General features: G+C 32.4%; 1 protein-coding gene across 1 annotated transcript; it reads left to right on the top strand.

Moving 5' to 3' along the window:
- The first annotated feature begins 218 nt into the window (after positions 1-218).
- LOC144964644 (uncharacterized) lies at positions 219-9,863 on the top strand. The gene is made up of 6 exons (XM_078899133.1): positions 219-323; positions 4,600-5,033; positions 5,894-6,008; positions 6,591-6,717; positions 7,898-8,096; positions 9,448-9,863. Exons 2-6 carry the CDS (start codon positions 4,803-4,805, stop codon positions 9,733-9,735), a joined length of 960 nt encoding a protein of 319 aa, XP_078755259.1. The 5' UTR covers positions 219-323; positions 4,600-4,802; the 3' UTR covers positions 9,736-9,863.
- The last annotated feature ends 3,213 nt before the right edge of the window (positions 9,864-13,076 follow it).

Genomic DNA, 13,076 nt, shown 5'->3' with positions numbered 1-13,076 from the left:
TGTTATGAAAACAGTAGAATAAAGCAGAATTGTCTTTAGATCCAGATCATTTTCATTTCGATTTTTTATAGAATATTTTTATTTTAAGAACAATATTTCATACAGTAAAAGGAATAGAGAGTTAATACCAAAGTGATTTTTTTTTTTGGGACACCAATTGTGCTGCCCCTCCCAAAAAAATCAATAACTGTCCTTGATGTTTGGTCACTTCCGGTAGACATCCAATGGCGATTATTTCTCCCGTCTGCTAGATTTAGCTTCTTGTTTACATCAAAGGGAAAAATACAGAATTCTAATAAAGCACATTTTATTGGTCTTGCGAGGTGACATATTATTGTTCTTTTATTTTGTTAGACTTAGAAAAGATATAGAAAACAATAATTATCTAGACGTCTAGATCTAAAATTGAATTCAGAGGAAAAAAAGACGCTGGGCCTCGTCCTCTCGACAAAAATTGACAATTGGTGCCGTTTGGCTTTGGTTTTTATATGAAATTCGTTTTTTCAACAATTACACGCTCTCCTGAATGGTGCAAGTCTATATAGTTTCATTTTCCTTTGTTGATTTGAAACTGTTATGTCTTTAATTAGGTTTATTAATCTATTTTTTCACAATATTAAAATTATAACCTCAGCCTCAGCTCAGGCTCAAACTTTCATTTTGGAAGAACTTCCATACTAAGCGCCACTCGAGGAAAACCCGTGATCATTCATCATACTGTCGTGATCGGATTTTTCCATTTCGTTCACGATAGGTAAAATAAAGAAATAGTCTCCACCGAAGTGGGCGTTCTCCATATATGTAGAGGACATATATTATTATATATGGGCGGTTTAAAAGTGTCATGCATCAAGTTATCATATCAAGGCATCACGCGAAAAGTCCGGGTATGTTCGTCCGGTAATAAAAACAATAAAAACAGTAAACACTTGACTAATTTCAATCAATAATCTATTAGGAATATCGTAGTAAGAAGAGCTTCCAAAAAGGAGGGAATGTCGCTTTTATACACATAGTGACGTCACAAACTCACAGGAAGAATAACACACAACAGTGCATGGAACTCACAGGGACACCCAACAGTTTACCAAACATGAAAACAATTCACAATGGCAACTTACCAAACAACAAAAAACTGGAACACAATGAAACACAACAATTAATATGTTCCGACAATACATTATGATATCCAATATACATGGCTATAAGATTTTATTTTATGATAGATATATTCAACAGATTCAAATTCAAACTTGAAATAATCAGGAGTCGTTTATAGATATCACTATTTCAATGTGCAATATTTTTGACAGTAAAGACATTTTCCATAAGGAAGTATAGAATAACCATTAATTTAGATTATATCAGCAAGAGATGCTTTAAAAGACTTACCTATTGGTAAAATGTTTCAAATTATATTTTTTAAATATATATAAGATAGAATCGATGTAAAAAGAATTAATTAAATTCAAAGTTAAAGGGGAAAAAAAGAGCCTAAATATGGATTACTTCCTCTGTTCTGAGATTTTGGCATTTGGCAGAATATCTGGAAGAACAATAACCAAAAATTCCTGAAATTGTTCTGCTGCTTTTTTAGTGGCCATAAAGAGAGTTTAATACTTATAATATTTCAGCTACTTTTAATTGTTAATTTAGCTGCTTTTGCGGGATACAGATAAAATATGGGATATCTAAAGCTACAGCAAAACTTTCAAAGATGGCCGCACGGCTGTATCTTGATTGCAAAGTCTTACAATAATCCATTAATTAAAGAACAATTAGTGAGAGGGTGTAGTTGTGTGTGCATATATTATGTATTGTATGTAAGTATGTATGTGAACAGTGTATGTTTGTTGTTTTTTTCATTTTAAATGATTGATTGTGGATGTCTCATCGTTAGCCCTGTGATAGGCCTATTGTTTTATTATTAATTCTGAGACATGTGGATGGTGAATGTTAGACAAGCCTAACTTTATGATTTTGCTTGTCCAGGGAAAAAGGTCACCGCACTTGCCTGGAAATAGGTACCACATTGTCACGAATTCTTAAATGAGGAAAGAGTTTTTATTACTTTGATAGATACTCAATATTTTTCAAGAATATATTTCTTGACAAGTTGAGCATCTTACCTGGATACCTACCTGGATACCTCTGTATAGAGCTTTTAGACTTGGTGTAGTCTCCTTCGCTCCTCCTCATCTATTAATGATTGGACCAATTTTTATAATTGAACTTGTTTCCTAGGGTGTTGCTTATCTCCAACTCTGCTTTGAATTTATTCAAATTTTTTGCTGATACTGTGGTTTCTTGTAGTTTATTCCAGTTATTTACAATTCTAGATGAAAAAAAGTTCCTTCTTTCATTTGTTTTAAAACGTTCTTTTTTCAGTTTCTTGCTGTTTCCTCGTGTCTGAATGTTCTTGTTTGGTTTAAGGAATCCTGCCTCTACCCTGTCTATTCCCTTTACTATTTTATATGTTTGGATCATATCTCCCCTTCTTCTCCTGTAATCTAAGGTCGGGAGATTTAATTCTTTCAATCTCTCACAGTATGTTTTGTCTTTCAGGTGTGTGATAAGTTTTGTTGCTCTCCTTTGCACTCTTTCCAAACAGTCTTTGTCTCCCTCAAACTTCGGATACCATATGCAGTTAGCATATTCCAGCTTTGATCTAACCATAGTCTTGTAGATGGTAGTCATGTGTTTTGTTTTCAGATTCTTGAAATTTCTTTTCACTATTCCGAGTGTTTTACTAGCTTTAGATTGAACATCTTTAATTTGCTTCTTGAAGTTTAGCTTCCTATCAATAAATACTCCTAGGTCTTTTTCCCCATTGGATTTCTGCAGGGGTTTTTCTTTCATTATATAGTTTGCTTCTCTGTTGTTTTTTCCTAGGTGAAGAACTGCACATTTATCTACATTGAACTCCATCTGCCATATTTCGGACCATTCTTCAAGCTTTTTCAAATCTTGTTGTAAGGTGTTTCTTTCTTCTTCTGTATTAGCTACTCCATAGAGCTTAGTATCATCGGCAAAGATTTTACATTTAGATGATAGATTGTCTGGCAAGTCATTGATATAAATCAGGAAGAGAACTGGTCCCAGTACACTTCCTTGTGGAACTCCACTTGTTACCAGTCTCTCTGTTGATGCTGTTCCATTCACTATCACTTTTTGTCTTCTATCTTTGAGGAAATCTCGGACCCATTTGACTGTCTGATCATTAATTTGATACTGTTCCAATTTCCTGATTATGCGCCAGTGTGGAACTTTGTCAAATGCCTTTCTGAAGTCGAGGTATATGACATCTAAATTGTTGCCTAATTCCAGGTCTCTCGTCCAGTCATCCATTGTTTCAAGTAGGTTTGTTACTGTAGACCTTCCCGCCATGAAACCATGTTGATCTTTGCTGAATAGTTTGTTCTTGGTCATATGATCAACCATTTCTTCTCTAATCAGCTGTTCCATGAGCTTGCAGACGACAGATGTCAGGCTCACTGGTCTGTAGTTTTCTGGATTTTTTCTGTCTCCCTTCTTGAATATGGCTGTGACGTTAGCTTCTTTCCATTCCCTTGGTAGTCTTCCTTCTTTCATCGACTGGTTAAATATCTTGGTTAGGGGTTCTACTAGCTGCTCTGCTAAGTTTTTTAGGATGTAAGGATGAAGTTTGTCAGGTCCAGGTGATTTACTCTCCTTTAGGTTTTGTAGTCTCTTCATTACTCTCTCTTCAGTAATCGGCCATTGTGTAGTATCTATATTACTTCTTTTAGCAATATCTGGCAAGTTTTTCTGGTTCTCCACTGTAAAGACACTTACAAAGAAGAGATTTAGCACCTCTGCCTTGTCTTCATCTTCAGATGCCCAAGTGCCATCTTCTTTTTTTATGTCACAGGTTCCCTGTCTTGTCTTAATTTTACTGTTTACATAACTCCAGAATACTTTAGGATTTTCTTTCGTTTCCTCTGCTATCTTGTTCTCATACTTTTGATGCGCTTGTCGGACTATTTTAGTAGTTGCGTTTCTCACTCTTTTGTATTTGTCCCAATCCTCTTCCTTTTTGCTTCTAGAGTATCTTCTATTTACTGCCTTCTTCTTCCGTAATGCCTCTCTTCAAATAAATTGACTGACTCCTTATGTGTATGTTCAAAGAGAAATATAAATATATTGTACAAAATTTTGCAGGAAGACACAATTTATTCCGTTCATTGAAGTTTGCTGTCAATGATAACTAAGTATTTTGCATGTTCAGTTTCTTATGATTTTATCATGAATGATGTAATTACATTTTATAAGTTTGATTGTCATTGTTTTCAGTGTTTATTTGCAAGTATACTGGAACCATTGTCTGTAAATAATCTTAGCTTTATTCCTGGTGTCAAATGCTTATCAATGTCGTTAAAAAAACGAGAAAGACTAATGATCCTAAACTGTTCCCAGAGGAACTCCTGATCTTCCTGAGCCAATTATTATTAATTGTTATTAAACATCTTTTTTTTTTTAAATATGAATTGATCCAGCAGTGCATTTTACGCTAGAATAAAAAGATGTCTTGTCAGTGTAAAGCAATATTGGTCTCAAATTTACTCGTTTGTCTTTTCACAGATTTGGTGATTGATATTCTTCAACAAGACGTGATAACTTTTTTATGTTATTAAAAATGTAGTCCTTATATAAAAATGATTAGGTAGTCGTCTGGTTTTCAGAAATTAGATAAAATCTGAATTAGACAAAAACAAAAATGTGACCTTTTTAAAGAGATTTTTTTAAAATTTTAATTTTATCAATAATACCAAAAAAAAAGAAAAATGGGAAATTCAAGATCAAGTAAAAATTGTGCTGTTTCGTTGGGAATGCCTCAGAGAGAGAGGGATTTGCACATTGCTGTTATGGGAAATGATAAGCAGAATCTTCGTTCTGTCTTAAGTCAAGGGGTAGACATCAATTATCCATGGAGTAATCCTGCAGTTCCTAGCGTCAAAGACAGTACAACTCCACTCATCGCTGCAGTATCACTGAACCATGTTGAAATAGTAATGGTATGTGCACCTTTTGTTTCTTTGTTTGTTTTCAAATTCTCATTCAATAGGTAAAAGCAGCTTTTTGGTCTTGCAGTATGACAATGTGCTTGGAAACTGTAGATTAAAGATGTGAATTCTGCAGTGGCCGGTGTAAAGTTGAGTTTTTGAAAAATGTTCCTTACTCATTTTTTCTCAACTTACTGGAATGTAAACTGAGTACCTAGTGGATAATAATAATAATGGTATAGATTTATAGTGCGCCAAACATCCCTTCATCAGGAGGGCTCTGGGCGATGATAGCTTTGTCTCTTTCAAAAAGAAATCATGGTTGTACCTTACAAGCTGCTCATCCTGCATATTCAGTGATACTGTTGTCTTAGGACACATTGTGAAGCACTTTGATCACATATAAATGCTTACTTTTTTAAAAATACCATATGGGGAGGGACACCTCATGAAAAACACTAAATGTGGTATAAAATTGCTTTTAACACTCATTACAACACACTATGATTTACATTTGAGGATCAAAGGCTGTCCTCAAAGCACTCAAATTCATTTAGAGCCATCAATAATGTGTTGGAATTGTGGAATGTGTTTTTGGTTTGTTTGCTGTTTGTTTTTTATTGTTGTTGTTGTCTTGTTTTGGTTTTGTTTTGTTTTTAATTTGTAACTGGTCCTTTTCTTCATCTTAAGGGTTCATTGATTCATAATATGATTATATAGGTATTCACTATTTATGTTAGAATCACTCTTTGTTTAATAGACAAAGTAATGACTTACTGATGAAGAAACCTGTTTTGCCCAAAACCAGCTCAAAGTAATTCATTTCAAGTGAGATTTTTTTTTAGCACAATGCAATCATTTATGAATTCCAGATACTATTACGTGGTGGTGCTGCAGTAAACAGAACAGATAGAAATGGATGCACAGCATTATACAAGGCCGCCTATCATGGTAGATGTGCTCTGGTTGACATTTTAGTCAAAGCAGGTAAAACATGATTGATATGATGAATATTCAGAGTTTTTTTGGTTTAGATTTTTCAGTCATTAAAATGCCAAGAGTCTCTGACTATTTTTGTCGCAAGTTCTTGAGGGAAGAGTGTGAAATTGAAGTATTAGAATTTTTCCATTAGGCTTTGAAGTGTTATAACTTACAAATACCATGTAATATCATTGTATATGATGTTTTATGAACTGAATGGATTTACAATCAAGAATTAGAAAGCACTCTTTTCCTCCATTTCTATTTTAAAAATATAGTATTTATAAAATTTACATATTTTTCAGATATTCCATAATTTATAGTGCTGGATTTCATGAACGGACCAAGTGTCAGTCAGCACAAAATACGTATATGAAAATATCCATCACCTTCTCATTGTTCAAATATCCATTCCTCAAATATAAAGTACACTCTATTCATAAATAAGTTGTCTATAGGAATTGAATACTATCTATTAAATGTCATTTAAGGGATCTGTTAAAAAATGCTGCCATAAAATAAAGATCACACATCAAGGATTCTCATTACTTGCAGTTTTCATTCAACCTTTCTTTTTATTTGATTTAGGTGCTGAAGTTGATAAAGCAGACAAAGAAAATCAGACCCCTCTGTACATTTGTGTCCAAAATGCAATCGTGCATTCCAGCTATACAACTGTAAAAAGACTATTAGCTGCTGGGGCATCTGTCAATATGTAAGACATGAACTGAATAGAGTTGTATACTTAGTTTGTTCCTGTTACTGATGTTTTGTTTTTGTTGTAGTGATGGTGTTGGTGGTTTTTGTGGTAGTGATGTATTTTTGATTGTTTTATTTTGTATAATGTTTTTGCTGATCAAAGTGTGATCCTGATTTGCAAGATATGAAAGCTTATAGAGCTGGAGTGCCTCTCAGTTTTTTGGCTACTTAAAATATGAGGGAGGTAGCGGAATGGTTAAGATTGTGGCATGGGAGTTTACTGGGTCACTCCCCACTTCAGACAGTTGTTTTGAGGTTATTATCCTTGGGAAAGATTACTTATCCTCAATTTTCTCACTCTGAGAAAATGGGTGATTCTGATGACATCATGTATGGTAGATTATCTACATTCCCCCATAGAATAGCAAGCCTTCTAATGATGTGCGTTGAAGGGCATAAATGTTTTTTTTAAACAGACTATTAGGAGATATTTTCGAAAGTATGCCTGAGTTATAAACTCTATACATCGAATCACTGATAGATGGACATGGAATTACCTGTCTCTGCTATCTTAATTCCATTCATTAAAGCCGTAAAGAAATGAAATGAAGCAATAAAATCAGTTTTAAAAAATGAGGGAGTTGAAATGTGAAGCGAGAAGGTTAACAAAGGTCAGTGTTTGCAAAGAAAAAAATCAGCCATGTGGAAGATTTGTATGTTTTGTGTGTGGATTTTTCATTGCCTTCTACTTATTCTTTTCCCCTCGATTCTTGCAGTCATTATGAGTTTTTCCATGTCATCTTTCCTGTATATTTATTGAAGGTCACACAATAACAATACTGGTTTTCTCTCTCCATTGCAAACAATTGTAGTCAAGTTTTATTGTTCTTCAATCCTGTTAATAACATTAAAAAACATTTGTTGATTCATTAACAATTTAAATAAAAACTTCCTAGTAAAATTACATTTCACACAAATTGTTCTATTATTATCTTTCTTAAACAAGACTTTCAATGAAATAGAAATTTGAAATAGCTACAAAAAGAATTGATGAACATGCACATTAAAGAGAGCTCATAGAAATTGATCAAAGTAACATTTATCAAGCAAGAATAGTTTATACAAAAGAAATGATAATGAAATAAACTTTCAGTCCTATACCTTCGAAATGATTTTTCTTTCACATTGTATTTCAGCTGTGATCGCTATGGTCGTGTGCCCTTGCATAGTGCAGCACACTGGAAGTTAAAAGACCTGATACGCATTCTTTTAGAAGCCCAAAGCTATGTGAATGTGATAGACCACAAAGGGCGGACACCCTTGTATGTGTGCGTGGCTTCATTGAGTACTGGCCTCTACAAAGAAGATCTCAAGTATCAGATTCCTTGCATTAAGGTGAGGGATATCGTAATTTGTGAATTTTTAAATCATGCTATATCCCCTTAACACACTTGCAACTCTCAACTTGTAGGATGAGACATGATGTCTGTAAGATGCTTTATCCTCTTATATCCTCTTTTTCACAGGGCAATGCTTTTCCACTCAGATTCTCATTTTACAACTTAGCATTGTAAGAAAATTTGAGTAAAGAGCATTCTACTAGGACTCATCTTTAAGTAGCCCACTGTGGCACTCAATCCCATAACTCATAGGTCCAAAGCTGAGTGCCATACACTAAGACCACAAAGCTGAAGGAGAAAGTATTTTATTTTTAAATTACAAATGACTCAAATTTTGTAATGTTGATCATTTCAATTTTGTTTCCAATTTTTCCGCCTTTTGTTCAACCCAATAAAAAACATTTGATTGCAACTTCGGAGTCATTTAATATATGGAGGAATAATGATAGCATTGGTAATGAATGAAATTGAGATATAAAAGAATCTCATTTTTTAGTTATGGTCATCCAGATTCGATTTTATCATGTAATAAAGTAGGAAAGACTCAAACATGTTATTACTGAAGGATTTATTTTTTGTGAATTCTAAAAATTAGAAAATTTGTATCAAATTGCAGGTTTGAATGGCTGTTTATTTGTTTATTTAACAAGGGAACCAAACTGTTTTGAAGATTAAAGATCATTATGCAATTTTTCTATCAGAGATGATAGAATTCCGCCAATTGGTAGATATCTGCAAATTCAGCTTTACTTTGATTTTCCTCAAATTGAGATCATCCAATTTGGATTTCCTCGCATTCCGCTTCCTCACAGCCCTTGACCAGAAAAGCCTGCAGAACCATGTCCAGCTGCAAATGGATTCTGCTTTCTCAAGGCTACTGGCCAAAAAAGTGACAACTCGATTATAGTAATTTCTATTATGACAGCCCTTTTATTCATTATAGACTGTATTTGCTGCAGCAAATATTTTGCACAGATGCATCGAATAATTATACTCCATTTTGATTTTTTTGCCACCATCATCATTATTTATACGTTATGACACCATTATTATTTTTAAAATTGTAAGTATGGTCAGTGATAATATGAATTTGTAAACAGAATTTTTAATCACATCATTATAAAATTTTGCTCTTTGTGTTAGCAGTTCTACCCTGATTCTCTCATGCTCACAGTAATGGACAATATTAGATCTAGAGAATATATATGAAAATCAAATGAACTTTCAGGAAAGATTTTGGTTTACAACTGTTACTTTATTAAAAGAAATTCTGTGACCTGTGTAGATTAGAAAATAATGTAACCCAAAACCTTTTAATTTTTTTCTCACCCACGCAACAAAATTAGATTTTATATGCTGCTGGTTGTGATATGCTAAATTTACAAGACTGGCTGCGATGGAAAGGATCAGGCATACCTCCTGAGTTGCTGGCTGGAGACGAAAATTTTGTCACATGGTACAACACAGCAATGTCTTCACCACCGTCTCTACATAACCTTTGCCGCAAAATCATTCAGCAAAGACTCATCACCTATGACTGTCCTGGTCTGGTCAAATGTGTGGCCCAGTTGCCTGTCCCACCATCCCTCAAGGTTTATCTGTCCAGGAAAATGTTTCATCTTCCTTTACCCTAACATTTTACTGTTGATGTTCGTTAGAATTTTTTATTTGTTTTTCTCTTTTTGTTTTTCTTTTTATTTTAAATTATTATTTTCTTATTAATAGTATTATTATTGGTACAATTATTTTTTTCTCTTCATGTTGTGACTATAATTATCATTTATATTGATATTATTATTATTTATTATTATTATTATTATTATTATTATTATTATTATTATTATTATTATTATTATTATTATTATTATTGTTATTATTATTATTATTATTATTATTATTATTATTATTATTATTATTATATTATTATTATTATCATTATTATTATTATTATTATTATTATTATTATTATTAGTATTATTATTATTAGTATTATTATTACAGTATTGTTGTTAATATGGACATCTTATTAAACATGGCGTTGCTGTGACCTGAAAACATAATTATTTTTCAAATTGTATTACTCTCTCCCTCTCTCTTAATCTTAGCAGAGTGATCTGGTCAAGTAAAAACAATCAACGAAAGGAAAGAGAGGTCCACTGCTTTCTTCTTTTCTATATCATTGCCCCAAAGTATTTTTTTTCTACCTATAATTTCTTTATTTGTTTGTTTATAATATTAGCAGGCCTAACTATTTTCACCAAGATAGTAGTAACAGCAATGCAGCTTGTGTGAAAATAGAGTTCCATCACTTTTACTGCTGGCTGGGTGAAAATGGTAAGACATGATTTCAGGTTAAGCTCTATTGAAACCCCAACAGTAATGAGCAAATTATTCCTCCGTTGATTTCTTCTAAAGAAAAAAATCATTTATCTTATGTATTTGTTCCCCCTCTTAGCTTAAATTCTGTTAAACTTCCAGGTTATTGTCGATGTGATTCATTTTTAATTGATGAATTTAGAGTTTTAATTAATTGTGATGCACCCCTTTGTCAAAATCAACATCAACCAAAACTAGTCAGACCCTTTTATGATTTAAAAAACATTTGATAATTTTAAAAAAGAGACTGATTCAAATGAAGACACCCCCCCCCCCCTTTGTCTACAAATGTGTTCTGCAATGTAGTAGTACAACCTCAAACATATTCCTAATTACTGTATATTGGAGTATTGACAATTTTAAAAAGATGAGCTGTGGACTTTATTTTCTTCTTTGTATACAATAATTGATTATTTGATATAACAGAGAATGATGAAAATCATGACAATTTAAGTAACTCATAGCGAAGGAGTACCGTTTTTTTTTAATGATAATAATTTTTATTTCATATGGCGTAGCAAAGTTCAGCATGCTTGAAGCTCTTTTAGTATGAGTTTCAACAACTTGAGATGATTTTTAGCATTCTTCAATCTGTATGCCTCGATAACCCTGACAAATTTCTTGGAACTGGAAGGTTGACTAAATTGCATATATTGAAAATGTTCTCTTGTCGTATTATTCGTAGTTTCCATTTGATAAAGATGTTCCATCTCACTCATCAGCATTGAGCCAATGTCAAAAATTTGCTGACATCAGGGATGTGTTAATTTTACTTCATGTGTACTGTTTATATTATTTTCATCATTTACTGCACGTTCCATGCAATCTTCACTTATTATTGGCTTATTGGAATCATTGATTACTATAACTTTATAAACTTGATAAGTGACCCTTGATTTCTATGTGAGCAAGGGAAGTCACTCGTAATGTCTTATATCATTCTATCTCGGTTTTATTTTTCTGCATTACTTTTTATCCTTGTCCTGAATTAAGAGTACTTGGTTTTACCCAGGCTCTAACTGAGATCCTTTACTTAGAGAAAATTATTTTTAAAATTATGTTGGGGGGTTTTTTTTGTGTTCTTTTTTTTTTGTGATTTTTTTTTGTTTTGTTTTTTTGTTTGTTTTTTTTTTTGTTTTTTGGGGAGGGGGGGGGGGGCAATGATAATGTTTTTACATTTAGTTGGTTTTTTCGTTCATTTTATTTCAGTTTCTAGTTTATTTATACTTTGTTGCCTGTGTCTTGGTTGAACTTAAAGATGGTCGCAGGCTCGATATATGTGATCTATTGTATCAATCTGGTATCATGTAATAATAATAATAATAATAATAAGCATATTTCTACAGAGGCTTTTGCCAAAACCTCAAAAAGCTTAAAAACCAATTAGACCTTGCACAGAATACAATAACAGTACGAGACCAAATCAACCAATATCAAAACAATAAGACAATGAAGACGGATCAAAAACATCGAATCATAAGTCACACAAAATACATTAAATATTCAACCAAGTAAGTATTTAGTAAAAAGATTTTTTTTTTCAGACGTATTTTTAAAAATACCTATAGAGCTCGAAAACGTGGGAATGAACAAAGTAAAAAAAAAAATCAAGTTTATAGCGAAAATGGTCATAGCAGGGAAGGAAATCTCAGTGGTGTAAACTTTTTTTTTAAATATTTTAATTCACTCAATTAAGCTTTAAATTCAATTTTAAGAATCAGATTCACCCCAACATAATAACGTTTAGAGACAATGGGTCACAAAGGATAGTTTGGAAGTCTTTTTGTTTTGCTTCTTTATTTTTATTTATTTATTTATTTGTTATTTGTTGGATTTTTTTTCTGCTAGGAGACAAAGCTTAACTCTCTCTATATATTCCCCTTCAAATATCCCTTTATCTTTCTTTTTACTCATGCTGTAATGGTTTTAAGATTTTACTAGTGCTGTAAAACGCTAAAAAGAAGCAAACAAAAACAGTCTATGAACAATCAAAATTTTATATGATGACACAACTATTATCTTAATGCTGTCATCAATTTTTTTTAAGACTGCAATGACATACCAATCAACCATGATATCGTTTGTACATATTCTGGTTACTCTATTATCTATATATATATATATATATATATATATATATATATATATATATATATATATATATATATATATATATTACGTATATATTGTTATTTAGCTCACCATGCACTTCAACTTTATTTCTATGCTATAAATAATTTGTGTTATGCACCACGTCAGTTTGGTGAAAATGACATGTATTTTATGAGAAGCTTTCATTCTAAAACATGTGGCCCATCTCTCTGATCAGTATTAAATTATCTAAGTTACCACCATTCCACCGAAAATTGCATTTTAATCCTTTAAGTGGAGAGATTAACAAATTTTCACATCATTATTTCTCTCACTGTTTATTTGGACATAACTGAAGATGTAACCGTTTTCACCAAGGATAGAAGTAACAATATTATGATCCAGGACTAAGTAAAGCCCAGTTGTAAAGCTGTTAATGCTCTCTTAATGAAAGTGTCGGCCATAATGTCTGATTAGAATAAAACCAAACCCGGTTTGTAAAGCAAGG

The sequence above is a fragment of the Berghia stephanieae genome, chromosome 2 (genome assembly GCF_034508935.2).
Source record: "Berghia stephanieae isolate SIO BIC M18660-M18661 chromosome 2, UCSD_Bste_1.3, whole genome shotgun sequence".
Lineage (NCBI taxonomy): Eukaryota > Metazoa > Mollusca > Gastropoda > Nudibranchia > Aeolidiidae > Berghia > Berghia stephanieae.
Note: the sequence above shows the minus strand (reverse complement) of the source record. Positions and strands in the feature narration are given on the sequence as shown.